At 38.2% G+C, this 27,652-nt stretch overlaps 1 protein-coding gene across 3 annotated transcripts in view; it reads right to left on the minus strand.

The window, feature by feature from the left end:
• The window catches only part of LOC127412292 (tight junction-associated protein 1-like), a 144,436-nt gene that overhangs the window by 12,285 nt on the left and 104,499 nt on the right, over positions 1 to 27,652 (minus strand). For all 3 annotated transcript variants that reach the window (XM_051648531.1, XM_051648530.1, XM_051648532.1), the window contains 2 exons: positions 21,029 to 21,190; positions 7,879 to 7,945 (listed from right to left, as the gene is read on the minus strand). In XM_051648531.1, the coding sequence (XP_051504491.1) occupies positions 7,879 to 7,945; positions 21,029 to 21,190 (229 nt within the window). The remainder of the gene's footprint in view (positions 1 to 7,878; positions 7,946 to 21,028; positions 21,191 to 27,652) is intronic.

Consider the following 27,652-nt stretch of genomic DNA (forward strand, 5'->3'; position numbering starts at 1 on the left):
ATACATTGTGCTTCTTTAGCTCAAGACATGCTTAAAAAATGCTATTTTTCAGGCTGGTTCAGCTAATGCGCATTCTGGAGTTGATTGACAGGCGATCACTGTATCTAAAAGCTGATTAGCTCTTTTACCTGTAAGGCGGGACTTCCTTTTCTACAATTGTGGGGTGTTCAAATTTCTCCCATTCATTTTAATTGAAGTGGTCTCTGCTAAATAGTCTCTGATACAGACAGTTATGAAAAATCAAGCTTTTGAAGAAACACTCAGGGAGCAAGGACACACACAAAAACTTTTTTACTACCATTTTACAAACATTCAAAGAAACATCATGGTCTATATTTTTAATAGTCTTCCATTCCCACAGTGCCCTTAAAGGGTGAAAAACAAATAAAATAAATGGAAATCACTGATGTATACTTTACATGGTAGCCATTATTACAGTATTCTTAAGATTGTGCTGTGCATTTTAACCACTGTATCGTACATTTGGACTGTGATCTACTGTGTAGATATGACATCTATCCCATAATCCCCCTCCACATGCACGGACACTGGCATGACCACAGCTATTTACTGCAGGAAGAGAGGAGAGGAAACAGGAGAGAGATGCAATGAGACATGGGAATGGTGTCTGCTGTTACATATCGGGAAAGCAAAGAGAGAAAGAGGGAAAGGGATGAATAGAAATAGAATGAGAACGCAACTGCAAAGACCCAAGTTTGACTGATGGTAGCCTGATGATGATGATGATGATGATGGTGGTGAAATACCCAAATCACAAGGCAGCGTGAGGGAACAGGAAGAGAAAGAGGAGGAGAAAGAAAGATTTCATTTGCATCTTTAAAATACTTGTATTTTTATACTTTAAACTGTAAGCTTAAAGAGAGCAATAAGAGAATAAAAAGAAAGATAGAAACCATCAATGAGAAAGACACAGAATATATCTAACTTACTACTTAATAAAAGTATTTTTATTCAAACTTAATAAGCAAATTCATTAAGAGGCATCCTTCCACTAGAAGATATAGTTCATGGTATGAAAACAAAGGTTATTATTGCTAACAAAAATTATTAATCATGGTTTGTTTGTTGTATTTTATGAGTGTTGTGTTACGATAGGCAGACAGAATGATTTATGGTGCCATATTATTACCTGGGATAAAAACAAATACTGAAGCAAAATAAAAACTAAAAAACATTTTTATCAAAAATTAACACAAACTAAACTGACATTGAAAATCAAAATACAAAACAGTAGTATTAAAATTATAGTTTATTATAGTTATTATAACTATAATAAACCTGACGTAAACAAAACCAAACGTGTTCTCTATGGGTGTCGTGTAGTTATACACAACGGCCAAATAAAAAGACATATTGCATAATAGTTGCAATACACATAATAGGTGTAATTTGATTATTAAGGTATTAATAACTGTAATCCTATTACCCATGACTTTTTAGTCAACAATAGTGTAACACATTACATTTTAAATTCTTGTAATCAGATGTCCGTTACTAACTTTCAATTAAGTTAATTCCTTTTAAGTACATTTCTTGGGTTACATTTCTTGAAATATTTAAGTAGATTACATAAAACATGAATTATGTTCATATGTATGTCTGTATGCATACATGTGAAAAGATAATCGTTAATGCAATTACTTTTTCAATTAAATAATCATTAAATAAATCTGATTACAATTTAAGAGAAGTAATCAATCTGTAGTAATCTGTAATGGATTACTTTTAAAAGAGTAACTTACACATCACTGATTTTAGCACTGCTGGAATGCTGTATCAGTCAATCAGCATCCAGGATTGGAACAATCAGATTCATAACGCTTTTTCTGAAATGCTGTTGTTATAAATCTACCTTGAGGTCAGATTTTCACATTTTTGCTGTTCGCTGATTGTATTTGAATGGATGAATCTGACAAAACAGCACTCTCTGAATGGGGTCGTGTCCTGAAAGCACCTATGATAATATATGATGAGCCCTCCACGAGGTGGAACAGGTCGGCCGGGATAATCCCCATACCCGCTATGAGAGATTACAGAGCTGAATCCCACCTGTTTCACCTGGCATTTGCAAAGCACTAAGCAGGGGTCATGAATATGAGAGAACGGCAGAACGGAGGCACCACTAAGATTTAATTGAAAACGAACAGAAATCATTGTGGGCTAATGCCGTCCTTAGACACGCAAGCAGTCATCAAACGTGTTTAAGAGCTAGTGGTGGAAATAGGGTTGCGGAGCATACTGGTACAAAAAGTATACCAACATTTATAATGGTACCAATATTTTGCAATTGTCATTACTTGCGACAGTGTGTTGCTATTCAACACAGATTTGCAGTTCAGACAAAGTTACATGAAGCATGAATGCATTGGTTTTCCATGTCATTCATATTTGTGCACATCACCTTGAGAAAAGCAAGTTAATATGTGCTATTTTCTTAAATAATTATGATATTTTGAATTACAATTGGAAAATATGCTAAGATACAATCATCATTTGTTCATAATTATCAAGTTTTACACAAAATTAATACACATTTAGTTTGATTTAAAGATGGGCCTTATCTTACTATATTTATTTCAAGAATATGCTTCCTGTTACATGATATGCAGTACATTCAATGGTCTACCAACCCTCTGTTTCTATTGAGGTTTTCATTTACTTTCAATACTAAGGATTTGCATGGACATTTCTACATTTTGTAAACCGTTGGACACCCCTGTATTCGAATACCAAAATCACTATTCTGTTATTCTACACGTGTAACAGAGTGCTTCGACCCAATCTGAGCCTGATGGTATCCAACAAACTGTTGAGTTTTGGGCAAATCTGGGTCAGTTTTTCAAGTATAGGGCGAGTTCATGGCTGTTCACACCTGTTTTTCATGCATCTACGTTGTTTTTCAATTGTTTTTCTATGTAAAAGTGCTAGTCGGACGTCTTTGACCATTGCGCCACATCTCACTTCTTTCAGGGTCTCACGCAGGACTGCCACATTTTTTAGACACTGTATCAAGTTAAAAAGAACTTCAATATTTATAAATGCATGTCAAGACATTCTTTTTCATGATTCGTTGCGCTGCATCCAGCTTTTTTAGCACAGGTAAGTTCAGGTTGCAAAGAGGACTTAATATGAGTGTTACACTGTTACGCATGATTCCAGATTGATTTTCACCCAGAAAAGTTTCAATGCTTGATAAACGGTGAGCCACAGTATGTTTTTTTCCCCCTTTTGCTCTGTTGTGCAGACATTAATTTCACAAGTTAAAGATGCACTCAGTAATTGTCATCTAGAACTTGCAGTGACACCTAGTGGCGTGGATGCAGCATCATTCAAAATCAATAGTTTTCAATCACAGATGCCACTGTAGAAATTCACCATTGTGAGTGCTCATGATTTTATATATATATATGTTTAAAAATGGCAATTTATGTCTTTAGGAGTAAAACTTTTTTATTGAGGAAAAAATTACTGAGCGCACCTTTAAATCCTAAACCATTGCCAAACCGCAGCAGTGTAACTCCATATAACAATACAAGTGTTCGCTGCCACACACAAATGCTAACCTGCCCGGACAGAGCACATATCAGGTTTGGCACATAAAGGTGCACTCAGTAATACTTTGTGTCATCTTGGACTTACAGTGACACCTAGCGGCTTGGATGCAGCATCATTTAAAATCAATAGTTTTCAGTTTCTGATGCCATTGTAGAAATTTAGTATTCACAGTCAGCCATGATTACTTTAATCAATGAGTGAAAGTGTCCAATAACAGGACGGTTACTGAGATTAAGTGAGTAGTGTTCAGCTGGTCATGTGATTCTAACATGGCAGCCCCCATGTGCGGACCCTCTCCAATGTAGAATAAAACAGCTTTTATAAGGTTACTGATATGACTGGAGTCTTCATTTTAATGTGAGTGGTCATGATTTCGTACATACAGTGCATCCGGAAAGTATTCACAGCGCTTCACTTTTTCCACATTTTGTTATGTTACAGCCTTATTCTAAAATGGATTAAATTCATTATTTTCCTCAGAATTCTACAAACAATACCCCATAATGACAACGTGAAAAAGTTTGTTTGAAATCTTTGCAAATTTATTAAAAAAATAAAAATTAAAAAAAAATTAAAAAAAAAATAAATCACATGTACATAAGTATTCACAGCCTTTGCTCAATACTTTGTTGAAGCACCTTTGGCACCCATTACAGCCTCAAGTCTTTTCGAGTATGATGCTACAAGCTTGGCACACCTATTTTTGGGCAGTTTCTCCCATTCTTCTTTGCAGGACCTCTCAAGCTCCATCAGGTTGGATGGGGAGTGTCGGTGCACAGCCATTTTCAGATCTCTCCAGAGATGTTCAATCGGGTTCAAGTCTGGGCTCTGGCTGGGCCACTCAAGGACATTCACAGAGTTGTCCCAGAGCCACTCCTTTGTTATCTTGGCTGTGTGCTTAGGGTCATTGTCCTGTTGGAAGATAAACCTTCACCGCAGTCTGAGGTCCAGAGTGCTCTGGAGCAGGTTTTCATCAAGGATGTCTCTGTACATTGCTGCATTCATCTTTCCCTTCGATCCTGACTTGTCTCCCAGTTCCTGCCGCTGAAAAACATCCCCACAGCATGATGCTGCCACCACCATGCTTCACTGTAGGGATGGTATTGGCCAGGTGATGAGCGGTGCCTGGTTTCCTCCAGACATGAAGCTTGCCATTCAGGCCAAAGAGTTCAATCTTTGTTTCTCATGGTCTGAGAGTCCTTCAGGTTCCTTTTGGCAAACTCCAGGCGGGCTGTCATGTGCCTTTTACTGAGGAGTGGCTTCTGTCTGGCCACTCTACCATACAGGCCTGATTGGTGGAGTGCTGCAGAGATGGTTGTTCTTCTGGAAGATTCTCCTCTCTCCACAGAGAAATGCTGGAGCTCTGTCAGAGTGACCATCGGGTTCTTGGTCACCTCCCTGACTAAGGCCCTTCTCCCCCAATCGCTCAGTTTGGCCGGGCGGCCAGCTCTAGGAAGAGTCCTGGTGGTTCCAAACTTCTTCCATTTACAGATGATGGAGGCCACTGTGCTCATTGGGACCTTCAATGCTGCAGAAATTTTTCTGTACCCTTCCCCAGATCTGTGCCTCGATACAATCCTGTCTCGGAGGTCTACAGACAATTCCTTGGACTTCATGGCTTGGTTTGTGCTCTGACATGCACTGTTAACTGTGGGACCTTATATAGTCAGGTGTGTGCCTTTCCAAATCATGTCCAATCAACTGAATTTACCACAGGTGGACTCCAATCAAGTTGTAGAAACATCTCAAGGATTATCAGTGGAAACAGGATGCACCTGAGCTCAATTTTGAGTGTCATGGCAAAGGCTGTGAATACTTATGTACATGTGATTTTTTTTTTGCTTTTTATTTTTAATAAATTTGCAAAGATTTCAAACAAACTTCTTTCATGTTGTCATTATGGGGTATTGTTTGTAGAATTTTGAGGAAAAGAATGAATTTAATCCATTTTGGAATAAGGCTGTAACATAACAAAATGTGGAAAAAGTGAAGCGCTGTGAATACTTTCCGGATGCAAAATTACAATTCATGCCTTAAGGAGTTAAACCTTTTTAATACTGTAAGGAAACATTACTGAATGCACCTTTAAATTACATATTTTCCATTGGTAAACAATACTATGTTACAAGCAGTAACAGTTTGATTATTTTTGTTTGACTTTAATGCGAGTGATTTGATCAATTGAAGATCCATGTGTTGTGTTATTTAGGCTCACAGCTCACTGTGGACTTTATTCCCTGCTATTATGAATAGTGTTTGGCACATATCCATTACAATAAACACTCTTTATTCATGACAAACAACCTAATAATGTTTGTGAATACTTGTGATTAACTGAATACTAAAAACGGTTACCGTACACATCCTAATCAACACAGAGTATTAGTATTTAGTAATAATATTTAGTAATTAGCATTAAGCCAATCCTCCGTGCAAACAAGATCTCATTTAGAAAGCTGTGATCAACCATTTCCCAGTAATGTCAAATTACTCTAGAGATCATTTTGCAGACCACCTAAGAGTGATAATAGATTCCTAAAATAACTGATTATGGATGTGTGTTTGATTAAATTTTCATTTAAGAGAAACTGGGAAAGGGCAGAGTCGGGGGAACATTTAGATTTATAACAGCTCTAACAGCACTTTAATAAAATATGAAATCCTTAAACAATTTATTCCAACGGCAGTATTAAAAAAAATATTTTGATGAATGCACCGTATGAAACAAATTATTCTGTGATGCTCTTTGCAAACTAATTACATTTAAATAATCTTTGAATCACATATTCATCTTAACTGAATCACACTGATTCTGACAATGACCACAGTGTATGACAGTTATTATGATGTGTTATAGAACATCCAGTGGGAATTATTTTATACACAGTGAACAAGAAAGAGGCTTAGGGACATTTATTCAATCTTTTTTTCCCTCATCATTGTTTGATAGAAGGACTGTAAAGCAAAGAAAATTCACACCGAATCAAAGCTTTCAGGAAAAAGCGTGCTGTGAGGATGCCTGACTGATCTGTCACAATGGCCTTAACCATGACCATCACAACCACAACCAGAGTGGCCATTCAGGGCATTTTGCATTTGTTGTTTTATTGAAAGGAAAAAAAAAACATCAATGGCAAATCAATCATTTTCAAAGAGGGGGGCATCTGCTTTGATTTCATGTGGCTGAATCTTAAACAGAACTGTAAACAAGACAATGCTAAAGCAGTATGACAACACTCAAATATTATGGGTCAAGTCAAATCTTCTCTTTTATAAGGGAATTATTTTGCTTTAGAACTCTTACCAGTGATAAATTGGAATATTGAAATGTTCGTTCCACTTATGAAAAAACAGCAATGAGCAAAAGGATACATTTTCTCTGTTAAAAAAATGTGGTTACAGTTTTGCCCTTACAGTGGACGTTTATGAGGCCAGAGTTCTGGAGGGTTTAAAAGCAGAAATGTGAAACTAGTAGTTTTGTTAAAGCACTTGAATTGAATGAATTATTCTTTAAAACAGTTTATTATTTGAGCTGTAAGTTGTCAAAATCATCCTTTTTGAAGTGGGACTAATTTTCTAAATGGACAAACTTCTGGTTATACGTTACATATGTAATTCCAGTGGGTGAAGCTTGCTACCATCCTGGTATGCATGAGCATATAATGTGAAAATTACAAGATTATACTGGTTTACCATCTTTGCATGGTCATGAAATTTAAGTTGAAAGATTGGATATCATATCAGCGTTTATACCACACCAGTCTCATGCCAACATGCATAATGTTAAAGTTTTTTGGACTTTTGAACAGAGCTTATTTCAATGTTTTTTGCCCTGCCCAGTGTACTTCCATAAGTGCTTTACTGTAACTGATTTTAACTTCCAAAAACAAAACAATACAAACAAACAAAAAGCCTGCTTATTTAGTAGTAACTGACATTATGCTACTAAACCGGTCAATAGAGCATATCTTGTAATGAATGAAAAATTCCAGATTCAAGTAAACTACTATAATTTGGCATTTGTAAGGTTGTAGTATTGACCAAAGTGTTGCTGCACTGCAAAATTATTCTTGATTAGTATATTTGTCTTGTTTTCCAGTAAAACATGCAGAAAATATTGATTTGTGCAATTTTGGGCTCGTTAGTTCCTGGAGATTTAAGCAAAAGTTTTCTCAATTGATGTCCATACTGACAGAGCATGGCAACATTAGTGCATTTGAAACAAACAACAGAAATGAAAGACATCAGTGTTTAGGACAGAGGGCTTTAGAAGTGGAAGCTGAAGTAGAGTTTAAAGGTTACCAAGGTGTGTAGTTTCTCCTCCAGGTCCTGATTAGCTCTCTGAGACGCTGTGTAGCTGTTCTGCAGTCTGTGGGGGAAATCAAACCACATGCATGTCACTATCTGGTTATGGAAAATGATCTTCACAAATAATATGAATAATATGATATATCAGGGCTCAACAAAAAGGATTTTTAATGCTGGCCCATTCAGGCCGGCAGTTCAGAATTCCACTGGCCCTACAAAAAAAAAAAAAAAAAAATGATATGTATATAGTGGAAAGAGAAAGTATGTGAACCCTTTGGATTTAGCTGGTTTTCAACACTAATTGGTCATAAAATGTGATCTCATCTTCATCAAAGTCACAAGTATAGACAAACACAATGTGCTTAAGCTAACAACACACAAACAATTATAATCTTTCATGTCTTTATTGAACACATCCCATTAAACATTCACTGTGCTGTGGAAAAAGTAAGGGAACCCTTGGATTTAATAACTGGTTGATCCTCCGTTGGCAGCAATAACCTCAACCAAATGTTTCCGGTAGCTGCGGATTAGACTTGCACAACATTCAGAAGGAATTTTGGACCATTCTCCCTTACAGAACTGCTTCAGCTCAGCCATATTCTTAGGATGTCTGGTGTGAACGGCTCTCTTAAGGTCATTCCACAGCATCTCAATTGGGTTAAGGTCTGGGCTCAGACTGAGCCACTCAAAAAGGTTCTGTTCATTCTGTAGTGGATTTACTTCAAAGTTTAGGGTCATTTTCCTGCTGCATCACCCAACTTCTATTGAGCTGGTGCACAGCCACATTGACATTACCCTGTAGGATATCTTGATAGACTTGGGAATTCATTTTTTCCTCGATGATGGCAAGCGATCCAGGCCCCGAAGCAGACCCAAATCATGATGCTCCCTCCACCGCATTGAGCATTCTGTGGTGTTCCCTTTGAGTCATCTTGGCTGGAAAGACACTTTGAATGTTTGAATGATGTATTCAATATTTACAAGAAAGATACAATAATTTGTGTGTTATTAGTTAAAACTGATTGTGTTTGTTCATTGTGATAACTTAGATGAAGTTCAAAGATTTTAAGACAAATTTATACACAAATGCAGGTAATGCCAAAGTACACAAACATTTTCTTGACACTATACACCAGCCACAACATTTAAACCACCTCCCTAATATTGTATAGGTCCCCACTCATGCCACCAAAACAGCTCTGACCCATCGAAGCATGGACTCCACAAGACCTCTGAAGGTGTCCTGTGATATCTGACACCAAGACGTTAGCAGCAGATCCTTCAAGTCCTGTATGTTGCGAGGTGGGGCCTCGATCGGACTTGTTGGTCCAGCACATCCCATAGATGCTCAATCAGATTTAGATCTGGGGAATTTGGAGGCCAAGCCAAAACCTTGAACTCTTTGCCATGTTCCTCAAACCATTCCTGAACAATTTTTGCAGTGTGGCAGGGTGCATTATCCTGCTGAAAGACGCCACTGCCATCAGGGACTACCGTTGCCATGAAGGGGTGTACATGGCCTGCAACAATCTTTAGGTAGGTGGTATGTGTCAAAGTAACATCCACATAAATGCCAGGACCTAAGGTTTCACAGCAGAATATTGCCCAAAGCTTCACTCTGCCTCCAACGGCCTGCCTTCTTTCCATGGTGCAGCCTGCTGCCATCTCATTGCCAGGTAAACGATGCACAAGCACCTGGCCATCCACCAGGTCACCTTCTTCCATTGCTCCATGGTCCAGTTCTGATGTTCACGTGCCCATTGTAGGTGCTTTCGGCGGTGGACTTGGGTCAGCATGGGCACTCTGACCGGTCTGTGGCTACACAGCCCCATACGCAGCAAACTGCGATGCACTGTGTGTTCTGGCAGCTTTCTATCATGGCCAGCATTATGTTTTTCAGCAATTTGTGCTACAGTAGCTCTTCTGTGGGATCGGACCAGAAAGGCTAGCCTTCACTCCCCACGCACATCAATGAGCCTTGGGTGCCCATGACCCAGTCACCGGTTCACTGGTTGTCCTTCCTTGGACCACTTTTGGTAGATACTAACCACTGCATAGTGGGACCACCCCACAAGACCTGCTGTTGCGTCCTTCACAAAGACGAATCTGCCCGATTCTAGCCTTGCTGAAGCACCCCCAGATCATCATCGATCCTCCACCAAATTTCACAGTGGGTGCAAGACACTGTGGCTTGAAGGCCTCTCCAGGTCTCCGTCTAACCATTAGATGACCAGGTGGAGGATCAGTGATGATCTGGGGGTGCTTCAGCAAGGCTGGAATTGGGCAGATTCGTCTTTGTGAAGGACGCATGAATCAAGCCATGTACAAGGTTATCCTGGAAGAAAACTTGCTTCCTTCTGCTTTGACAATGTTCCCCTACTCTGAGGATTGTTTTTCCAGCAGGACAATGCTCCATGCCACACAGCCAGGTCAATCAAGGTGTGGATGGAGGACCACCAGATCCAGACCCTGTCATGGCCAGCCCAATCTCCAGACCTAAACCCATTGAAAACTTCTGGAATTTGATCAAGAGGAAGATGGATGGCCACAAGCCATGAAACAAAGCTGAGCTGCTTGAATTTTTGTGCCAGGAGTGGTATAAAGACACCCAACAGCAATGTGAAATACTGGTGGAGAGCATGCCAAGACGCATGTAAGATGTTATTGAAAATTAGGGTTATTCCACCAAATATTGATTTCTGAACACTTACTAAGTTAAAACATTATTATTGTGTTGTTTAAAAATGAATATGAACTTGTTTTCTTTGTATTATTCGAGGTCTGAAAACACAGCATCTTTTTTGTTATTTTGACCAGTTGTCATTTTCTGGAAATAAATGCTCTAAATGACAATATTTTTATTTGTAATTTGGGAGAAATGTTTTCAGTAATTTATAGAATAAAACAAAAATGTTAATTTTACTCAAACACATGCCTATAAATAGTAAATCCAGAGAAACTGATAATTTTGTAGTGGTCTCTTAATTTTTTCCAGAGCTGTATATATATTAGGGCTGTCAAACGGTTAAAATATTTAATCGCGATTAATCGTATAATTTATTTTGTAGTTATTCGTGATTAATCGCAATACCTTTATAAACATGAGTGGACAAAACATGCTTCATCCAGATGTATTTTTCAGTCATCCACATAAAACCTACCCCACCAACAGAGTTGAACTATAGAAAATGAACACAATACAACTCAATTCAAATTATGTACAAAATATGGTAGTTATAAGTGTATTATGACAGCATTTATTCGCTTCTTTTTATGTTGTTTTGACACACAATCTTTCCAGGAGCACAGTAGAATTAAATAGATCTGGTCAAATGGCTATTTGCACCACTCATGCAAAAAAGTCTGCACTGTCAATTACAACTGACAACTGCAAAATACATAAAAAACTCCTTTTTACAATTGTAACCAGAGGGATTAAATGGGTTAATGACAGTGCAGATTACCTGCAGGGTTCCAGCAATGTCTCCAATTTCTGCATTGGCTAGTGCACTATCAAACAGAGACACTGTGACAGAACCTTGTAGACAGCAGCAGGGTTTTCGTTAGCCGATAATCAATACCGCCGCTCCCTATACGCATATTACACAATCTGCGTAGGACGCCAACTCCCTAGGGGGGGCACCAGAAACTCCGAATGCCTTAATTGGCACGTTATACGTTATTCAAGGACCCGGTAGCAGTCGCGGAACACAGATGATCGCCTCATGCTCACACTTTCACTTCGCCCTCGCACTGCACCTCACAACTTTCGTAACGCGCCTCGCAGTGTAAGGCAGCTGTCTTGCCACTGCAATCATGTTCCAAAGTTCCTAGCACTATCTGTGCTTTGAGGGCATGTTTGTTCTACTGCTGTGCTACATTGATCAAATGCTTGGTGCAGGTATCAGCATAATGTCTCCCACCACAAGGCCGTAACCATGTCTTGAACACTGGGGGGGACCAAACCATTTTGGGGGTGGGGGGTCACGGGTGTTGAGGTCACAGACTTTATGGTCCTCTTTGGTCCTTTAATATAGTAAAGGTGCTGAATGCAATAATTTTTTGAATAAAGGCTTGAATGTGATAAAGGCCCAAAATTGCATAATTTGTGGTTTAAAAGATACATGTATTTTTTAAGTTCACACAGGCCTCAAGTTGTCCCTCTTTGTTTTTTCCTCCCAGTAGAATATTAACAATCTTTTCATGAACCCTAACTCTGCTCTTTTCCATATAAAACTGTTCATATTGACCACTGCTGTCAAGGTCCAAAGAGAAAAAAACAAAACAATTATAAGAATACTATAAAAGTAGTCCATACAACACACAGCTGTTGTATGGCCCCAGAAAGCTTGGAATATAGTGCACTTGTCATATGAACTACTGTTATGATGTCTTTATACTGAACCTTTAATAGTGCTTTATAGTATTTGTCCTTGTTTAAGCTTGACAGCTCCTGCTCATTATAAACTGTTATTCTATGGAGCTGCTTAAAATACATTTATGTTCCAAGAAAAGTAACAGCATATGGGTTTTGAACAAAATAAGGGTGAGTAAATTAGTAAAAGTACATTTTCTATTTTTAGGTGAACAACTCCTTTAACTGGTGGTTCATTTTTTGAGCACATACCTGACAAGACATACTCAAAATAAAAAAAAGAGTCTCTTTTAAAAGTAGACACTTAGGAGATGCTGTACAAAATTCTGAATTAAGTGAAGACCTAAAGAAATGATTTAGAAAATCTTAAATTGATTTTAATTATTACCTAATAATATTTGCATTAAGAATATATGACACTGTCCTTGCCAAAACCTAATAGAAGTCACTAGTCACAGGTCTTACCATGATCTAGTTCTAATCTGAGGGTGATAATAATGCTCTACTTTGTTTTTTTAATAGATCATTTTCTTAGACAGTGTCAAGATAATTTTCTAAAAAGCTACTTCAAAAGCCTGCCAGATTACCACATTCATTCAATTCTTTTACAATAAACACACATTCGCTCTTTGTCTTGAGCCTGACATGCTGAAAACTGCTCCGTTAATGTTTTCACATTCACAGTTATGAATGACATACCAGTCACGTACTGTACATGACATATTTTAAATTCAAAATGGCGAATTTTGCCAAACGGTGAATAGTTTGCACCCTTGGAAATTATGCGAACTTTGACAGGCGAATTCGCTGCATTTACCAAGAGGAAGTTGCTTTTTTTGGTAGTGACCTGTATGGGCAGTGCTTCGTACACAGCTACACTAAATATTCACAATGGACAAGTTCAAATTTAAGTGGCAAGTTTCTTTTTACCAGTATTAAAAATAGGCAGCTTGGAAATTAGTTTTTTGCTGGTTTCACACGTGCTCAACGTCCGCCACGCCTTCTTCGGCCACGAAATTCCGCCGTGCAAAGGTAAATGTGACCGCGCCTTCAGCCAGCTACATGCATAATGTTACCTTGGTGATATTTCAATCGGCAGGCAGAATGTTCAAAACATCACAGAAAACCAGTTGGCAAGCCTTAAAAACATTGATGCTAAACAATGCAGTACAACAGTACAGGAATTCTCTGCTGTGCTGGGAAATGTTTTTGCATTTCATCGCATCACATGCAAGACAATGTTACAGCTCTCTGATGTGTACTGGCTTGCTTTCAGCTGAAGGGGTATTCATGCCAACCGGAGGAGAATATTCACAAGTTATTGCGGTAATAAGACCTCATATTTCAACCAGAGAGTTGTGTTAGGGTGTGTCTGATGTTAAAGCAAAGACATCAAATACTCAAATGGTCAGAACACCAATGCAGATTACAGAAGAAGCCAGTAGAGCCACTTAAGAAACAGACATTTTCATCAGAAGTCATTAAATTTCTCCTCTATCTGCAAGTCCTTTGAACAAAATGTGTGATGGATTTTATTTTGCCAGAAACATACTGCAAATAAAAGGATAAGGATAATTTTTTTTTTACTGGGTTCAAACAGAGTTTACTTACGTTCAACCCTTGAAGCTAATGCAAGACAGTGTTAAGATATCTGGCATAGAATATTCACAATAAAAATATATATTGTTTGTTTTACATCACACATACATAAACATGTTTTAAACAGCTTCTATCTAACAAAGTTGAAAATAGAATATTACAAAGTAAGATGATTTCATATTTCTGAATAAAGACTGTAAATTTGAAATGTGTCAATCTTCTAACAATTTTCTTTTGTGAACTTGTAAAAGGTGCTCTGGAATTTGAGCTAATACTGTACACAGTACAAGAACTAAAAGCAAAAAAAAAAAGGAAAGTTTCAATGACACACCATGTTTCTGACTTGACAGGGCAGTGATGAATGTTGAGTAGTATGATCATATTTCTTTGGGTTGGTAATAGTACCCGCCTGTTAAACTCACATTTAACCTTGCCAACTATTAATGGCAAAGAACTATGAAAAAACTAGGCACTTGGGTAACAACTAGGAAGTGACACCAGTGTCACTTTCAAAAAAGTGGAAAGCTTCGTCAAGATGGCAAATGCAGAGAACAGAAACTACTCTCCAAAACACAGGTGCAGCTGAAAAAGTGCTGAAAACACAAGCCTCTACTTAGCACACTTAGCATTCTTTATTATGGGCACCAATGACGTGAGGCAAATGTTTTTTTTTTTTGTCCAGATCTATTATGCTATTCAAAAATACATAAAATATACAATTCAAACACACACACACACACACACACACACACAAAACTTAAATACACCTCTTCTATGATGAACATGTTTTCAGTTACAGAGTTCAAAGTGATTTTGATCTTTTTTTTTTTTCTTTTTTTTTGTCAAAGTCAAAAATGTCATGTGGTGTAACCATCCGGAGACTAAATAAATAAATAATAAAAGTCTCATTAAAAGTGGAAATTCTTGAAAAAAGAAATGGCATTAGTAGTGCAGAATAATCTTTTATAATTTTTTCTTTAAAAAACAATACTGCTTTAAAAGGTTATTAATATCCGAAATATTTTTGTCCACCAAATCAGTCACGTGGTGTAACCAACAACACAAAAAAGAGAAGCCTCGTCTAGACTCTCAATACTGTTCTTGAAGTAAAAAAAAAATAAAATAAATAATAATAAATAAAATAAAAAAAAATTAAAATTAAAAAAATAATAATAATATATATATATATATATATATATTATTTTGTTATATCATTTAATATTCATATTTTGACATTTTTATGAAAAGGCACATTTTGTTCAGGTCATATGGTGTAACCCTGAAAAAACTTTTTGATATTCTTGACTTTCTTGATTTTTGTGAAAACTATCTTTTACCTTGAAAAATATGTTATTGAAATTAAGGATTAAGTACACTCACATGTATTCAAGGTGCAAGGAAAATATTTTAATACCTTTTCCTTGGTTACGTTTTTAAATTCATTAAGTTTTATTGTAGAAAATGCTATAAATGTTTTTTTTTTTAAATTATTATTATTTCTTGTAAAAAGCAATATGGACACAAAGATAAAATTTCTACGAACTTGACACGTCTTTGAATGTAAGATTCATTATCTTATGATATTTATAGCACCTTGGACAACCCTATTTGTCAATGACCTATAGAACAGCGTAATAAAATATGCAGTATGAGCATGAAAGACGCAGTCATGACGATCAACACACATCTTGTTTTCTATCAGCTGTGCAGGCGAATCAACAATCAAATTTGAACACATGATTTATTGTTTCCTGCAATCAAATGTCTGTGAAAATGCACCTTTTGTGGTATATGCAACTATGCCCACATGACATGCCTCACAGAAAAACTAAATCCTAATTATTGGTTTAAGAAATACAAGACAGAAGACAAAGACGAAGACCGACCTGATAAATAAAATTAATGTGAACAGGAAACCCAATTTATTTATTTATTTAATTATATACAATTTATTTCTGATTTGTTATTACTGTTTGGGTTTAAATGTGACAGCAGTGTGCAGTAAGAATAAGTATAAATAATAAATCGCTTTACAAACTTAGTTGATATATTCGCTTCCACAAAAATTACAAAAAAAAAACAGGGAGGAAACCGGTAGCATTAAGTGGTAGCAAACCTAAAATGATTAAATTTACGTACACCTTTTAATTATATACAACAGCCCCAAAAAGTATTTGGGCAGTGTTTTGTTACAACTTCTCTTCTTTTTTTTTTTTTTTTTCAGTTTTGCTTGAAAAAATGTGCTTCTTTAAAAACATTCATACAGTGTCCAAATACTTTTTGGAACCATTTTCTCTTCACTGAATTAAAACTGAATTTACAATATCAGATTTACAATCTCACGGAGGCACCAAGGCTTCCTTTCATAAAACATCTCGAAGGAAACATCAATACAAACACAAAATTAATGCTTACAAAGAGCATCTGGCATGCATGACACATTATTAGTTATGCCTTTCAGTTTATGGTGGCAATCATATCATGTCAATCCCTCTGTGCTGTTACTGATCAATACTGTTTGACTGCCTGGCAGATCGTAAGGGACTTTCACTGTCTCGCTTCATAACAATTAGAAATTAATCAATTCATTTTTGCGAGCTATGCTGATTTGCGTTGAGCTCAGTCATAAACTCATTTTCGCCGCAGTTCATAGCTGAAGACAGCTGGTGCAGTAAAATGTATGCAATAATTACTGCAGCTTGATGATTACTGTGAAATACAGGGGTCGGGAAAGACCAACTGAACAGCCTTAAAAGCAGAAGCAAAATAAAACAGCTTCTCAGAGAGGGGAGTTGAGTGCACACCGACTGCCAATAAACTGGAAACAGATAAAATGAATGAGTAAATAAGTAAACAAACAAACAGCTATAACAATAATTAGAGCTCTTTCGATAATGCTTCTGAGGGTTCCTAGAGCCCCATCCACCTGCTAAAAATCACACATAAACACTAGCACACGGCACGATGCAGAATCACTAACTAATTAAAACACAATGAGGCTTTATATACAGACAGCTGGCATGCAGGTTTGAGATGTGGCAAATGGAAGCAGCACTCATTTATAATGGGAGGAATGCTGCTTAATTTAATCTTGCTAACATCTGAAAGTGTATGAGATGGAGATGCTTCCTGATTTGAGATAAAGTGGCATGATTGCAGCCAAATGGCCAACCAATCCGCTGAAAACGAAAATGTATAAAAATGTGACTGAACCGTGCGCAAAGTTTTGCACCGACAAGTAATGCTTCTGTCCGCCACAAAAGCCAAAATGCTGTGCGACAAGACAAAATCATGTACACCCAATCAAAACACATTCAATGTTCAATATGCAGTGGGATTTTGGACCAATGAGATTTTGCTGTGGGAGGAGCCACCCAGCACAACGCAACAGAATTACAAACCACAGGACCAACTAAATGTCTTTTTGCTCATCACAGCTGGACAAAAAAACAAAAAACAAAACTTGAATAAAGGCAACATCAAATCCAAATTGACCCTATTTAATTTCTTAATAAATGGTCTTATTACGTACGATTCATGAGTGCACATTATTTAAAAAATAATTTGTTTTTACCAAGAGCCAATTAGCTATATAGTCATTGTTTTAGGCTACAGTTGTACTGTTGCAGCCTCTCTGAAATCTCAGCAATAGTTTACACAGTAATTTAACGTTTACGTTAACGTAACAGTTAACGTTAATGTAATAAATAAGGCTGTTGATTTAACATGCTCATTTAGTGCCTAAAAATAATGTGTTTTTGTTTTTTTCTTACCAACGGAGCAATTCAAGCTTGAAGTACCACCGTCATATTTTGAGTCACAGTCAGCAGGGGGCAGTCAGTGCAACTCCAGCTGTACAGTCAACAAACCACACTTACCGAGAGCAAGAACACAAAATGAGTTAAGGCCCAGGCACACTTCATACGAAATCGAAGAATGAACGAGTGTGACATCATGGTAAACTTTCTGGAAAACTTCGTACCGGCTGCTAAACACCTTCTTACTGCCATTGGTCCACTTCATCGGTAGAGGTGACCTAGAGCTCCACCTAATTTGACGCCAACAGATTTTTCAGTTGCATTGTTCAGTCAACATGAACACACTGGCATGCAGTTATAAGCGAACGGTGACATTTTCCAAGACCATATCATGCTATTTTTTGTTTAATTAGTCTACAAAAGGAATAAAATCTACTCAAATACTCCTAAGTGCCCATTCACTCTGTTGTTTGATAAGCTGCTTTACTCATGTGCCGTCTGCAGAGTAAGCCATTAGCACATCAACCCAAAGTAAGGGGTATGCCTCTCTTATCATCATTCTTTTGTCTGTATTCTGCCCATTAACACTCTTTTATACACCCATCTTTGCAGTAGTATCAGTATCATCATAAGTTAAAACAACAGAATGGACTGGGTGCATATTATGGCCATTATAGCGAATGTAGAATACAAACTGACAAATTACACATTCTCTACTGCATACATATTACTTTAAATCATCATTGAGCAGTTAAAACAGCTACTTCTACTGATCTTGTGTGATTTCAACTCATTGAATGAGGCATAAAGTCATTGATAACACATTTTAATGTCATATTAGTTGATGTTTCCCATGTAGTTTTGTTCGTCCTCATATTTAAATGCAAATCTAAATGCCTCCCACAGCAGTGTGGCCGTTGTCTGAATGTTCACAAACAGTATGCCTTTGCTCAGATGTTTCGAACTTCTTTTTTGCTCTGAACAAATAACAAAGAAGCACTTCGCCATGAGTATGCCAGGGCCTTTAGAAGACTCACACTGCAGGACACTTTCTTGCGTTCAAAGACTTCTGGACAGAGCACAACTCCGAATACTGGTGTATTGAGATGAGTTTTCCAAAGTTTCAAACTGCACTTAACTTGACACAGCATCTTAAAAATTAAAAGTTTATGTGAAAGATGCTAAATACCAGTGAAGCGTGACGGAACCACAGCAAGACGCTCCAAAATTGTCTGTTTGATTCGTGCATATGGACCAACAAAAAGACAGACAGACACAAGAATGCGTCCTGTGAGAAAAGCCCTCAAATCTACCTCTGACATTATTTTCATTATTACAGATTAAATTATCTTTATTTGGAAGCCTTTCTCAACAAATATATCTTGCAACTAAATTGACTTAATCGATAGGCTTCCACTATCAATTGCAAACTCACTTCCAGGTCTTGCCGAATTCTGGTCTGGAACAGCAACTTTGCAAAATCCAATCAATTCCAGATAAATAAAATATTTTTTCCCTCACTGAATACCCCGTTTCACTCAGAATTCTGTTATATTACAGAAACAAAATGGGTTGTGATTGTGTTTTATTGCATGTTGCTTTATCACATTGCACTTGTTTAGGATACTATGTCAAAATTTCCCATACAACAAACAGTTAATGGTGCATCTGAAGTTATAAGACCTTGAATCAACACAGTGCTGATTCATGGTCGTAGAAACCATGTTTGGCCTTTGCACAACAAACATCCTGACTACGTGGCAGAGGCTACATTTTGCAGTTAAACAGAGATGAAGTGATCATTACTGTGCCACTAAATCCTTACACAAGCCGCACCAGCTCGAAGCAAACTTGTGCTCATTAAAATCAGGCACAATCTCACCCCACAGGTCTGCCAGTTTGCTGTTCTCCTCCAATACTGGTAATTAAAGTAACACATAACAGCCACTTAAGGGTCTCAAACCTAACCCTTAATTAGCCTGCAAAAATGTGAGTCATTTGTCAAACAATAGAGCTGCTTGATTGCCTGTTAAAAAATATTTGATTTCCTAAAGACTAAGCTGTTAGGCACAATTTATTTTTATTTTTTTTACAGCACAGCAGAGCAACATTCGTTGAGACAATTTAATTAACTCTGCAATAGTTCAAATCACGTTCTAAACAATCGACAACTTCCATTTATGTTTGTTGAAATAAAAATTAAAAAAGGTTCAAAGAAACATTGTAATGGTCTACTGGGTGTGCAAAGCACAGTATCCAGACCAAATAATCATTAGTGACAACATGTGTGAGGACTAGAAGTAGGTTCTTACTCAGAAACAGTTCCATTTTTTAAAAAGGCCCTTGGCCTGCCAAACAGAGAGTCTCTCCTTAAACTTCAGCTGCGGTGCTTCCTCAAAAGTACTAAAAAACCTTTAATTGAATTGTTAAAGGACTGGAATCGTTCAGTGGAATCTGCATCATAATCATTAAGCTCCTTACAATTCCCGTTTCTATGAATGAGGCGAGAATTATGCCACCCTTCTAAATCTCATTTAAAATAATGAAATGCTAATGAGAAAAGATGTCTTTTAGATAGAGACGTCTTTCTATATGTGCTGAATGTCTAGGCGACTTAGCAGTCCCTAGTCCAGTTGCACTGTGGACTGGGTCTGCCTGACCTCAGCCGGGGTCCTGCAACTCAACATGCCAGCACCAGTCAGTGGGATTAAGTGAAGGCTGTCAACTTCATACCACTAAAAGCTCATTCATTTGCCTGCTTTGATCTTACTCATTAAAAACGGCAGCAACCTGGGGCCTGGGTAGCTCAGCAAGTACTGACGCTGACTACCACCCCTGAAGTCGCGAGTTCGATTCCAGGGCGTGCTGAGTGACTCCAACCAGGTCACCTAAGCAACCAAATTGGCCTGGTTGCTAGGGAGGGTAGAGTCACATGGGGTAACCTCCTCATGGTCGCTATAATGTGTGGTTCTCTCTCTCGGTGGGGCATGTGGTGAGTTGTGCGTGGATGCCGCGGTGAATAGCGTGGGCCTCCACATGCGCTACGTCTCCGCGGTAACGGGGTCAATAAGCCACGTGAATAGATGCGCGGGTTGACGGTCTCAGACATGGAGGCAACTGAGATTCGTCCTCCGCCAACCAGATTGAGGCGAGTCACTACGTCACCACGAGGACTTAGAGAGTGCATTGGGAATTGGGCATTCCAAATTGGGAAGAAAAGGGTAGGAAAAAAAATAATAAAAAATGGCAGCAACCAAGAGGAAGTGAGTGTGCCAGCAAGATTGCAGTGATAACATGATCTGGTGTGTGCAGGTTTGACTGGTTAACATAAGCAGTTAGTCTCTACTGGTAGAAACCATAACTACCAGGTGATTTACCAGTGACCAGTTTGTATGCGTGCTCAGCTAACCTTCTGAATTTGTCCCTCATTTTCTCCAGGTCGTCTCTGGTGCGACCCAACTCTGCCTGCATGTAATGTCGACTGGTCTCAAACTCCGTCTCCATTGCTTCCATGTTATGAGTGGTCTGGGATAGACGGCAACGAAGGTCTTCATTCTGCTGCTGGAGGATCCTGCAACATGAACAGGAGTATAAAGGTTCATTTGTGGCAAAAAAATATGCATGCGCAAAATAAGATTTGTAAAAGCGTAGGCTAAATGAAGTTAAAAGCGTGATAGAAAATTTGCATGCACAGAGTAAGATTTGTGAAAGCGTAAATCAAATTGCAAGCGTAAAACCATTTTGCGTGTGCACAGAACATTTGGTAAAGGTGTAAATCAAGTTGCAAACATAAGAAAAAAAAAGATTTGCAGTATTTTATGCTTTGCATAAGTGTAAATCATGTGTTGTGAATCTGTGACTTCATATCAACACAGAATAATTTTTCAAAAAATTTAATATTCTTTTTTGGACTTACAATTTTTTCTACCTAAATATCGATAAAAACATTGCAAACCTGCAAACAGCGGTATGCAAGCAAACTAAGGGTCATTACCAGCAAAGTTGACTGACCGCACAGAATCAGTCTTTATGTGTAAAAATAAACTCCTGCAAAATTGTTAATGACTTTTGTTTGTGGTGAATATATTTCTCAGCAATAATCCGATATACACTGTTCCGTCTTCTCGTTTGTTGCGCTCCCACTTTTGGCACATCTTTTTTTTTTTTACAGTTTTGCAAGCGCAAGGGGTATTCATATATTCTTTGTGTAGAGTTGAGGCGACACCATTTATTGATACAAATATGTGGGTGGGAGGACGGATGGATGGATGGATGTTTACAAATATCTGACATAGTGACCAAGAAATGGTCATCATCAAATAAGCAAATTTGTGACAATAACTGTTAAATCTGTTAACTGTTTCGCTGGTACAGCCATTAACAAGTAAAATTTAAATGTACAATTATTTAAAAATTATTTTCACCACAAACAAGAGTAATTTACAATTTTGCAGAAGTCTATTTTCACACATACAGACTGATTCTATGTGGTCAACCAATTTTGCTGTTCATGACACCCTTACTTTGCTTGCATACCACTTGTGACAAGGAGGAGGGTGTGGCCGGGCCGTGAGGATACACGCCTGGCGCTGAGTTGGCTAATCAGCGGGAGAAAGATAAGGCAAGAGCCGGGAATGCCAGAGAGACAAATACGAGACCACCCTGTGTGTGTGTTTACGTTGCTGTGTTTTCAGTTTGATGTTCTGTTTGATTAAAGGTTTGGTTTTTTTTACTCCGGTTCCCGCATCCTCCTTTCCCGAACTGTTACACTGATGCCGAAACCCGGGAAAGGAGGAAGGGCACGCTGTCCGGGAGAACTCGCTGCTGCCGTCCACCAGGAGGAGGAGGAGCCGTTGCCGTCCACCAGGAGTCGTCGTCGCTGCTGCCGTCCACCAGGAAGAGTAGCCGCCGCTGCCGTCCGCCAGGGGATGGAGGACTCGCTGCTGTCCACCGGGAGGCGGAGGAACCGCTACCATCCGCCAGGGGATGCAGGAGTGGCTGTCGTCCGCCAATGGGCGGAGAAGTGGCTGAGGACTGGGTGTGCGAAAGTTTCTTTTCTCTCTCTCGCTCTCTGTCTGTCCGTCTCTCCCGCTTGCTCTTTCTCTCTCCCCCTCCCTCCCCTCGACTCTCTCAGATTCTCAGGAGGCGGGGAGGACCATCGGGTGGTCCAGATGGCGCCCCGGCCTGAATAAGGCGGTGGAGGAGTGTGATGAGGAGGAGGGTGTGGCCGGGCCATGAGGATACACGCCCGGCACCGAGTTGCCTAATCAGCGTGAGGGAGATAAGGGAAGAGCCGGGGATGCCAGAGATATGAGAGAGAGAGAGAGAGACACACGCGGCCGCTCTGTGTGTGTTTATGTTGCTGTGTTTTCAGTTTGATGTTCTGTTTGATTAAAGTTTTGTTGTTTGTTACTCTGGTTCCTGCATCCTCCTTTCCCAAACTGTTACACTGCTGCTTTCAGGTTTGCAATATTTTTGGCCAAATTAAGGTGGGAAAAAAAGCAACAAAAGAGTAAGACTGAAGTCCGCAGAATACAGATAAAATTTATATTGTGTTATGAAGTTACAGATTCACATCACCTAATTTACACTTACATTAAAATACTGCAAATTGATTTACACCTTTACAAAACGTTCTGTGCGCATGCAAAATGTTTTTACACATGCAATTTTATTTACACTTTCACAAATCTTACTCTATGCATTCAGATCTTTTTGGCATTAAATTATCTTCATATAGGAGAGTTAGAAAGAAATTAAAGAAATACAAAATGCATGTCATTTAAATATTATGAGGCAAAGTTTGTCAAATACAGTACACACTATTTCAGGGGTGAAGGGCAGCAATCTGATGCATTTCAATGTGGGTCGATGCTTCTGATTATGATTATCATACTATACTGCTGCAAATGACACTTTTAGACCGTTATAACAACACGCCCCATCAACTTCCCATGCTTCTGAAAGCATCTGTACACATAATCTAGTATAACTTTTATGTTTTAATAGATCCCTTTGTCACGTCTCATTTTACAGCTCAGAAACTGAACAGAAATAAAGTTTCCAGGATTCTGCAGCATAAACAAGTATCGGTTACCCTGTTCCTGGTAAGTCACAGAGGCTCTAGCTTACTAATTTACACATTCGTGTAGGGCTGGGTTCAAATTTCGCCTTTTCAATTAATCACAATCTTCCCAATATCGTATTGGAATATAAAAAAAACAACAACAAAAAAAAAAAACATTCCAAGATCGATCTTTTACTTACGTAATGTTCCAAGTGAGAAGGTTCCCTGTATAATTTACAGCATTATCTGAGAGAATCTCTTTAATATATTCTCAAGATCTTCAAGCTTTTCAATCTTCAAATGTTCCAAATGAACTCTGGTCGCGGATTAGCGGCTAATTCCCTCTCTGATGCCTCTAAATAATCGATTCGTTTTTCAACATCTGTTTTCCATCGCCGTAATCGATCGGCGTATTACAGCGAGATCCTCCAAGTCCGCAAGTACCTACGTCAACATCACCGACACGTTGGACAGTTGACGCTGGATTCCTTCTCCTGCCGCGCCATCCAAATCGAGTCCCTGGCCTGTCTGGGCTTTCATCTTGAACCCGTAAGTGTCTTTTAATGTCTCCAGAGCCCGAGGATTTTGACTTCTTTGCCATGTTTACTTCAAACAGTAAATGTGTAACTGGGTATATTGAATTTCACCGGATTATATCATGAAAATAATAAAAAAAAATTGCAAAGTGCGCAGAGCTGTCTCTCACACGTCTGCCTTTCGCATGGCATCACCCAAACTCGAATTTATTTAATATAAAAGCAAAACAGACATTATAAATGAAATAAACCCAAATTAATCTGAATCAAAATTGGAATAGAGTTGAATTGTGAGCTTTTAAATCGGAATCAAATAAAATTGGGAAATCTGTATAAATACCCAGCAATACACTCGTGCTTCAAACTATTCAGTCTAAATCCACATTTTCCAGTTAGTTTAAAGTAACCTTTTTCTATTAGATATTTGGAAATAAGATAATATATACTGGAGTCACATAAATTACGCACTTCATCCTTCAACTGATTTTTGCTCAAAACGGTTTGAATTTGTTGAAAAAAAAAAAAAAAAAAAAAAGACCTTACATTACACAACTAGACTGATACTAACCATTTAAAAACCTATTAACACTGACAGATAACAATTATATTTGGGTTCTCTTAACTGACACTAATGACTGATCATGAAAACACCATCGTGTGTCACTGTTTGACTTCAAAACATTCAACACTGAAAGACATCCAGTAACAAATATACACAATTTGTAATACACACAAACATGTTTGCATACACAAATGTGGCTGAGAATTCAAGTAGACAGAAAAAAAATAAAAAGAAAAAAACGTTAATATGCGCTCACCGATATATTTCAATACTATGCAAGCTCTAGAATGCTTTAGAAATATTTGAGGTAATTCTTTGGTCATGCCGGTACAGCTTTGTTGATTCTGAGACAGAAAAGGAGTGCTGAACTAAATTGATGGCCAGCAACCAAAATCAGAATCAGCTTTATTGCCAAGTACGCTTACACATACAAGGAATTTGGCTCTATGCTGAGCTAAACACATCTGCAGTATGCCAACAGTCACACAATGCCAATTTATCACTATACACCCAAATAAGATATTTAACTCTTGTTTATAATCTTTGCTTTTAAGATTTTTAATATTTATTGTAATTTATACAACAGTTAGTTCTGGTCCTCAAACATGATTGGTCAAGAGGTGTTCCAAGAGTGCTGATAGCTCACACCATCAGCACTGGGAAGCTTTACTGTTTGCATCACTCCACTTGTGTGCATGACATTCTAAACTAATGTGTAAGAGCAGTGCAGATAAGTGAATTTTCATTCATCCCTGTGACATTAAAGATTAAGGGTGGCTTTCACACTTGGTTCAATTGCTAGGGCCGATCCAGAGTTTCCTCCCCTCCCCCCCTCCGCTGGTCTCTGTTCACATCATATTATTTTGGTGTGAACCGCGGTCTGATAACATCATCAACGTGAACTGTAACCCAGACCACCTTTTCAAGCGGACTTGGGTGTGGTTCCAAGGTGCGCACCCGAGTTCAGAAAACCGCGTTCATATCACCCAAACGAACCGAAGTTTGACATCATTCAGACCCAGGTGAAAGCACCCTTAAACCAGCAGGTGGCGTCAAAAGACAGTCTTGTGTGTGTTATGAGTAGGGTTGGGTATTTATACAGATTTTCCGATTTGTTTCTGATTCACAAGCTTTCAACTCAATTCGATTCTGATATTGATTCATATGGGTATATTTCAGTTATAATGTCCACTTTGCTTACATATGAAAGAAATTCTCTTCCAGCTAATGATGGTAATTATACTTGGGACTTTCTAACGTGGAACATTACAAAAAAAATGAATTTTACCATTTATATTTGCTTAGTTTTTCATCATTTTATTCACATTATAGCTTTTCACAAATGAACAAATCCATATATTCCATCAATAAATATGATTTTATATTGCATTTAATATATTTTGTTACATGTTTATTGTTTACAAGCATCATTTGTACTATTTATGTAGCATTTAAATTGATTTGTTGAACACATACTAAAAACCATGCTATATTGTCCATATATCATGCCTACAACCGAAGCTGGACATACAGCACTCTGGCTCATGTGATATTGCTTTAGTATACTGTGTACATGATGTGAATTGTGTATCATGTTTAGAATGTATACTTTTTTATTTCTGCTTAGCAATTAAGTTTTTTACTGTATTTATTTTTCACATTACTCTGTCCTTATAACATAAAAACAATTCTTGAGTTGGTCAAAATAACCTGCCGATTCAGTACATGATTCAGAGCGGTATCTCCTGTGTTCGATTCAGCCTGATACATCAATCAGTTTGGCTCATTCATTGAAAAGAACCGCACCAAACAAGCAATTTCGTTTTGTTGGACAGCACGTTGCAACGCAATAGAAAGTTGTGTTGACTATTTATTGTTGCCGCACAATTATGATACAGAGGCCCCCTTTATACAGCAGGTGAATAGCAATAGTTTGTTAAAGTGTCTCACATTTTATTTTCCTCGTTGAGCAAATCAACAACACACTCGTCATCACTGCAGCAGCATATAGAGAGATGCATTTTATGTTATCGATCGTCTCGCTAGAGAACTCGCTTGCTTGTCTTTTGTATTGTCCATGGTAGCTGAAAGGTGCTTTGCGCTACCTACCGTAGGGGAGTAAAATTGCTTTCTATTAGCGCTGCCTATTGTAAAGGCGTGAATGTGCTAACGGCGATCATTAGACGAAAGTGCAGTTCGTCTGCGATTCGTTTTGTGCATTATCGCGTTGCCTCTGGTGTGCAAAGAGTTCAAGTGCTATCTGATTGTGATCAGAGCTGAAAATGCATGTTAATGCCACGTGTAAAGGGAACCAGAGAAAGTGACAGCTGCCAGAATGGTCAAATGTGTCTCAAAAAGAAAAGAGGAAAACAGGTGGCAAAAAAGCTGAGGCCCATTATGCAAGTCTAAAGCTGGTTGTTCGATTTCTATGGTCCTCTACGATCATCATTTATCAGACTGTACAATACACATTGCACCCAAGACTTTGATCCAAATTGTCTCAATTGACAGCGCTGACCACAATGCAAAATTTCTGACATGGCCAGAACTTTGTTGGAGGCTAAGATTCACTGTATCGGCTGTCGGTGAACATGTCAAACTGAGCGATCAAAGACTGATGATTTTTCTCTACGACGAAGGAAATGTTTTACGATCACCGAAACAGGTCTCAGATGGCAAAATCGTCAGTGTGAACCCAGCTTAAGGCATTCTGTCGTCACTTGGAGTGATGGTAGACATACAGTGGGAATCAAATTCTCCTCAACCTCTCAAGTTAAACTGTATGCACACATGAATGGGGATTGTTCCATCCAGCAGCTTGCAGACACCAAGTCTTTCATTGACACAAACACCCTGAAATTCCCAACA

This window comes from Myxocyprinus asiaticus, chromosome 21 (assembly GCF_019703515.2).
Source record: "Myxocyprinus asiaticus isolate MX2 ecotype Aquarium Trade chromosome 21, UBuf_Myxa_2, whole genome shotgun sequence".
Taxonomy (NCBI): Eukaryota; Metazoa; Chordata; class Actinopteri; order Cypriniformes; family Catostomidae; genus Myxocyprinus; species Myxocyprinus asiaticus.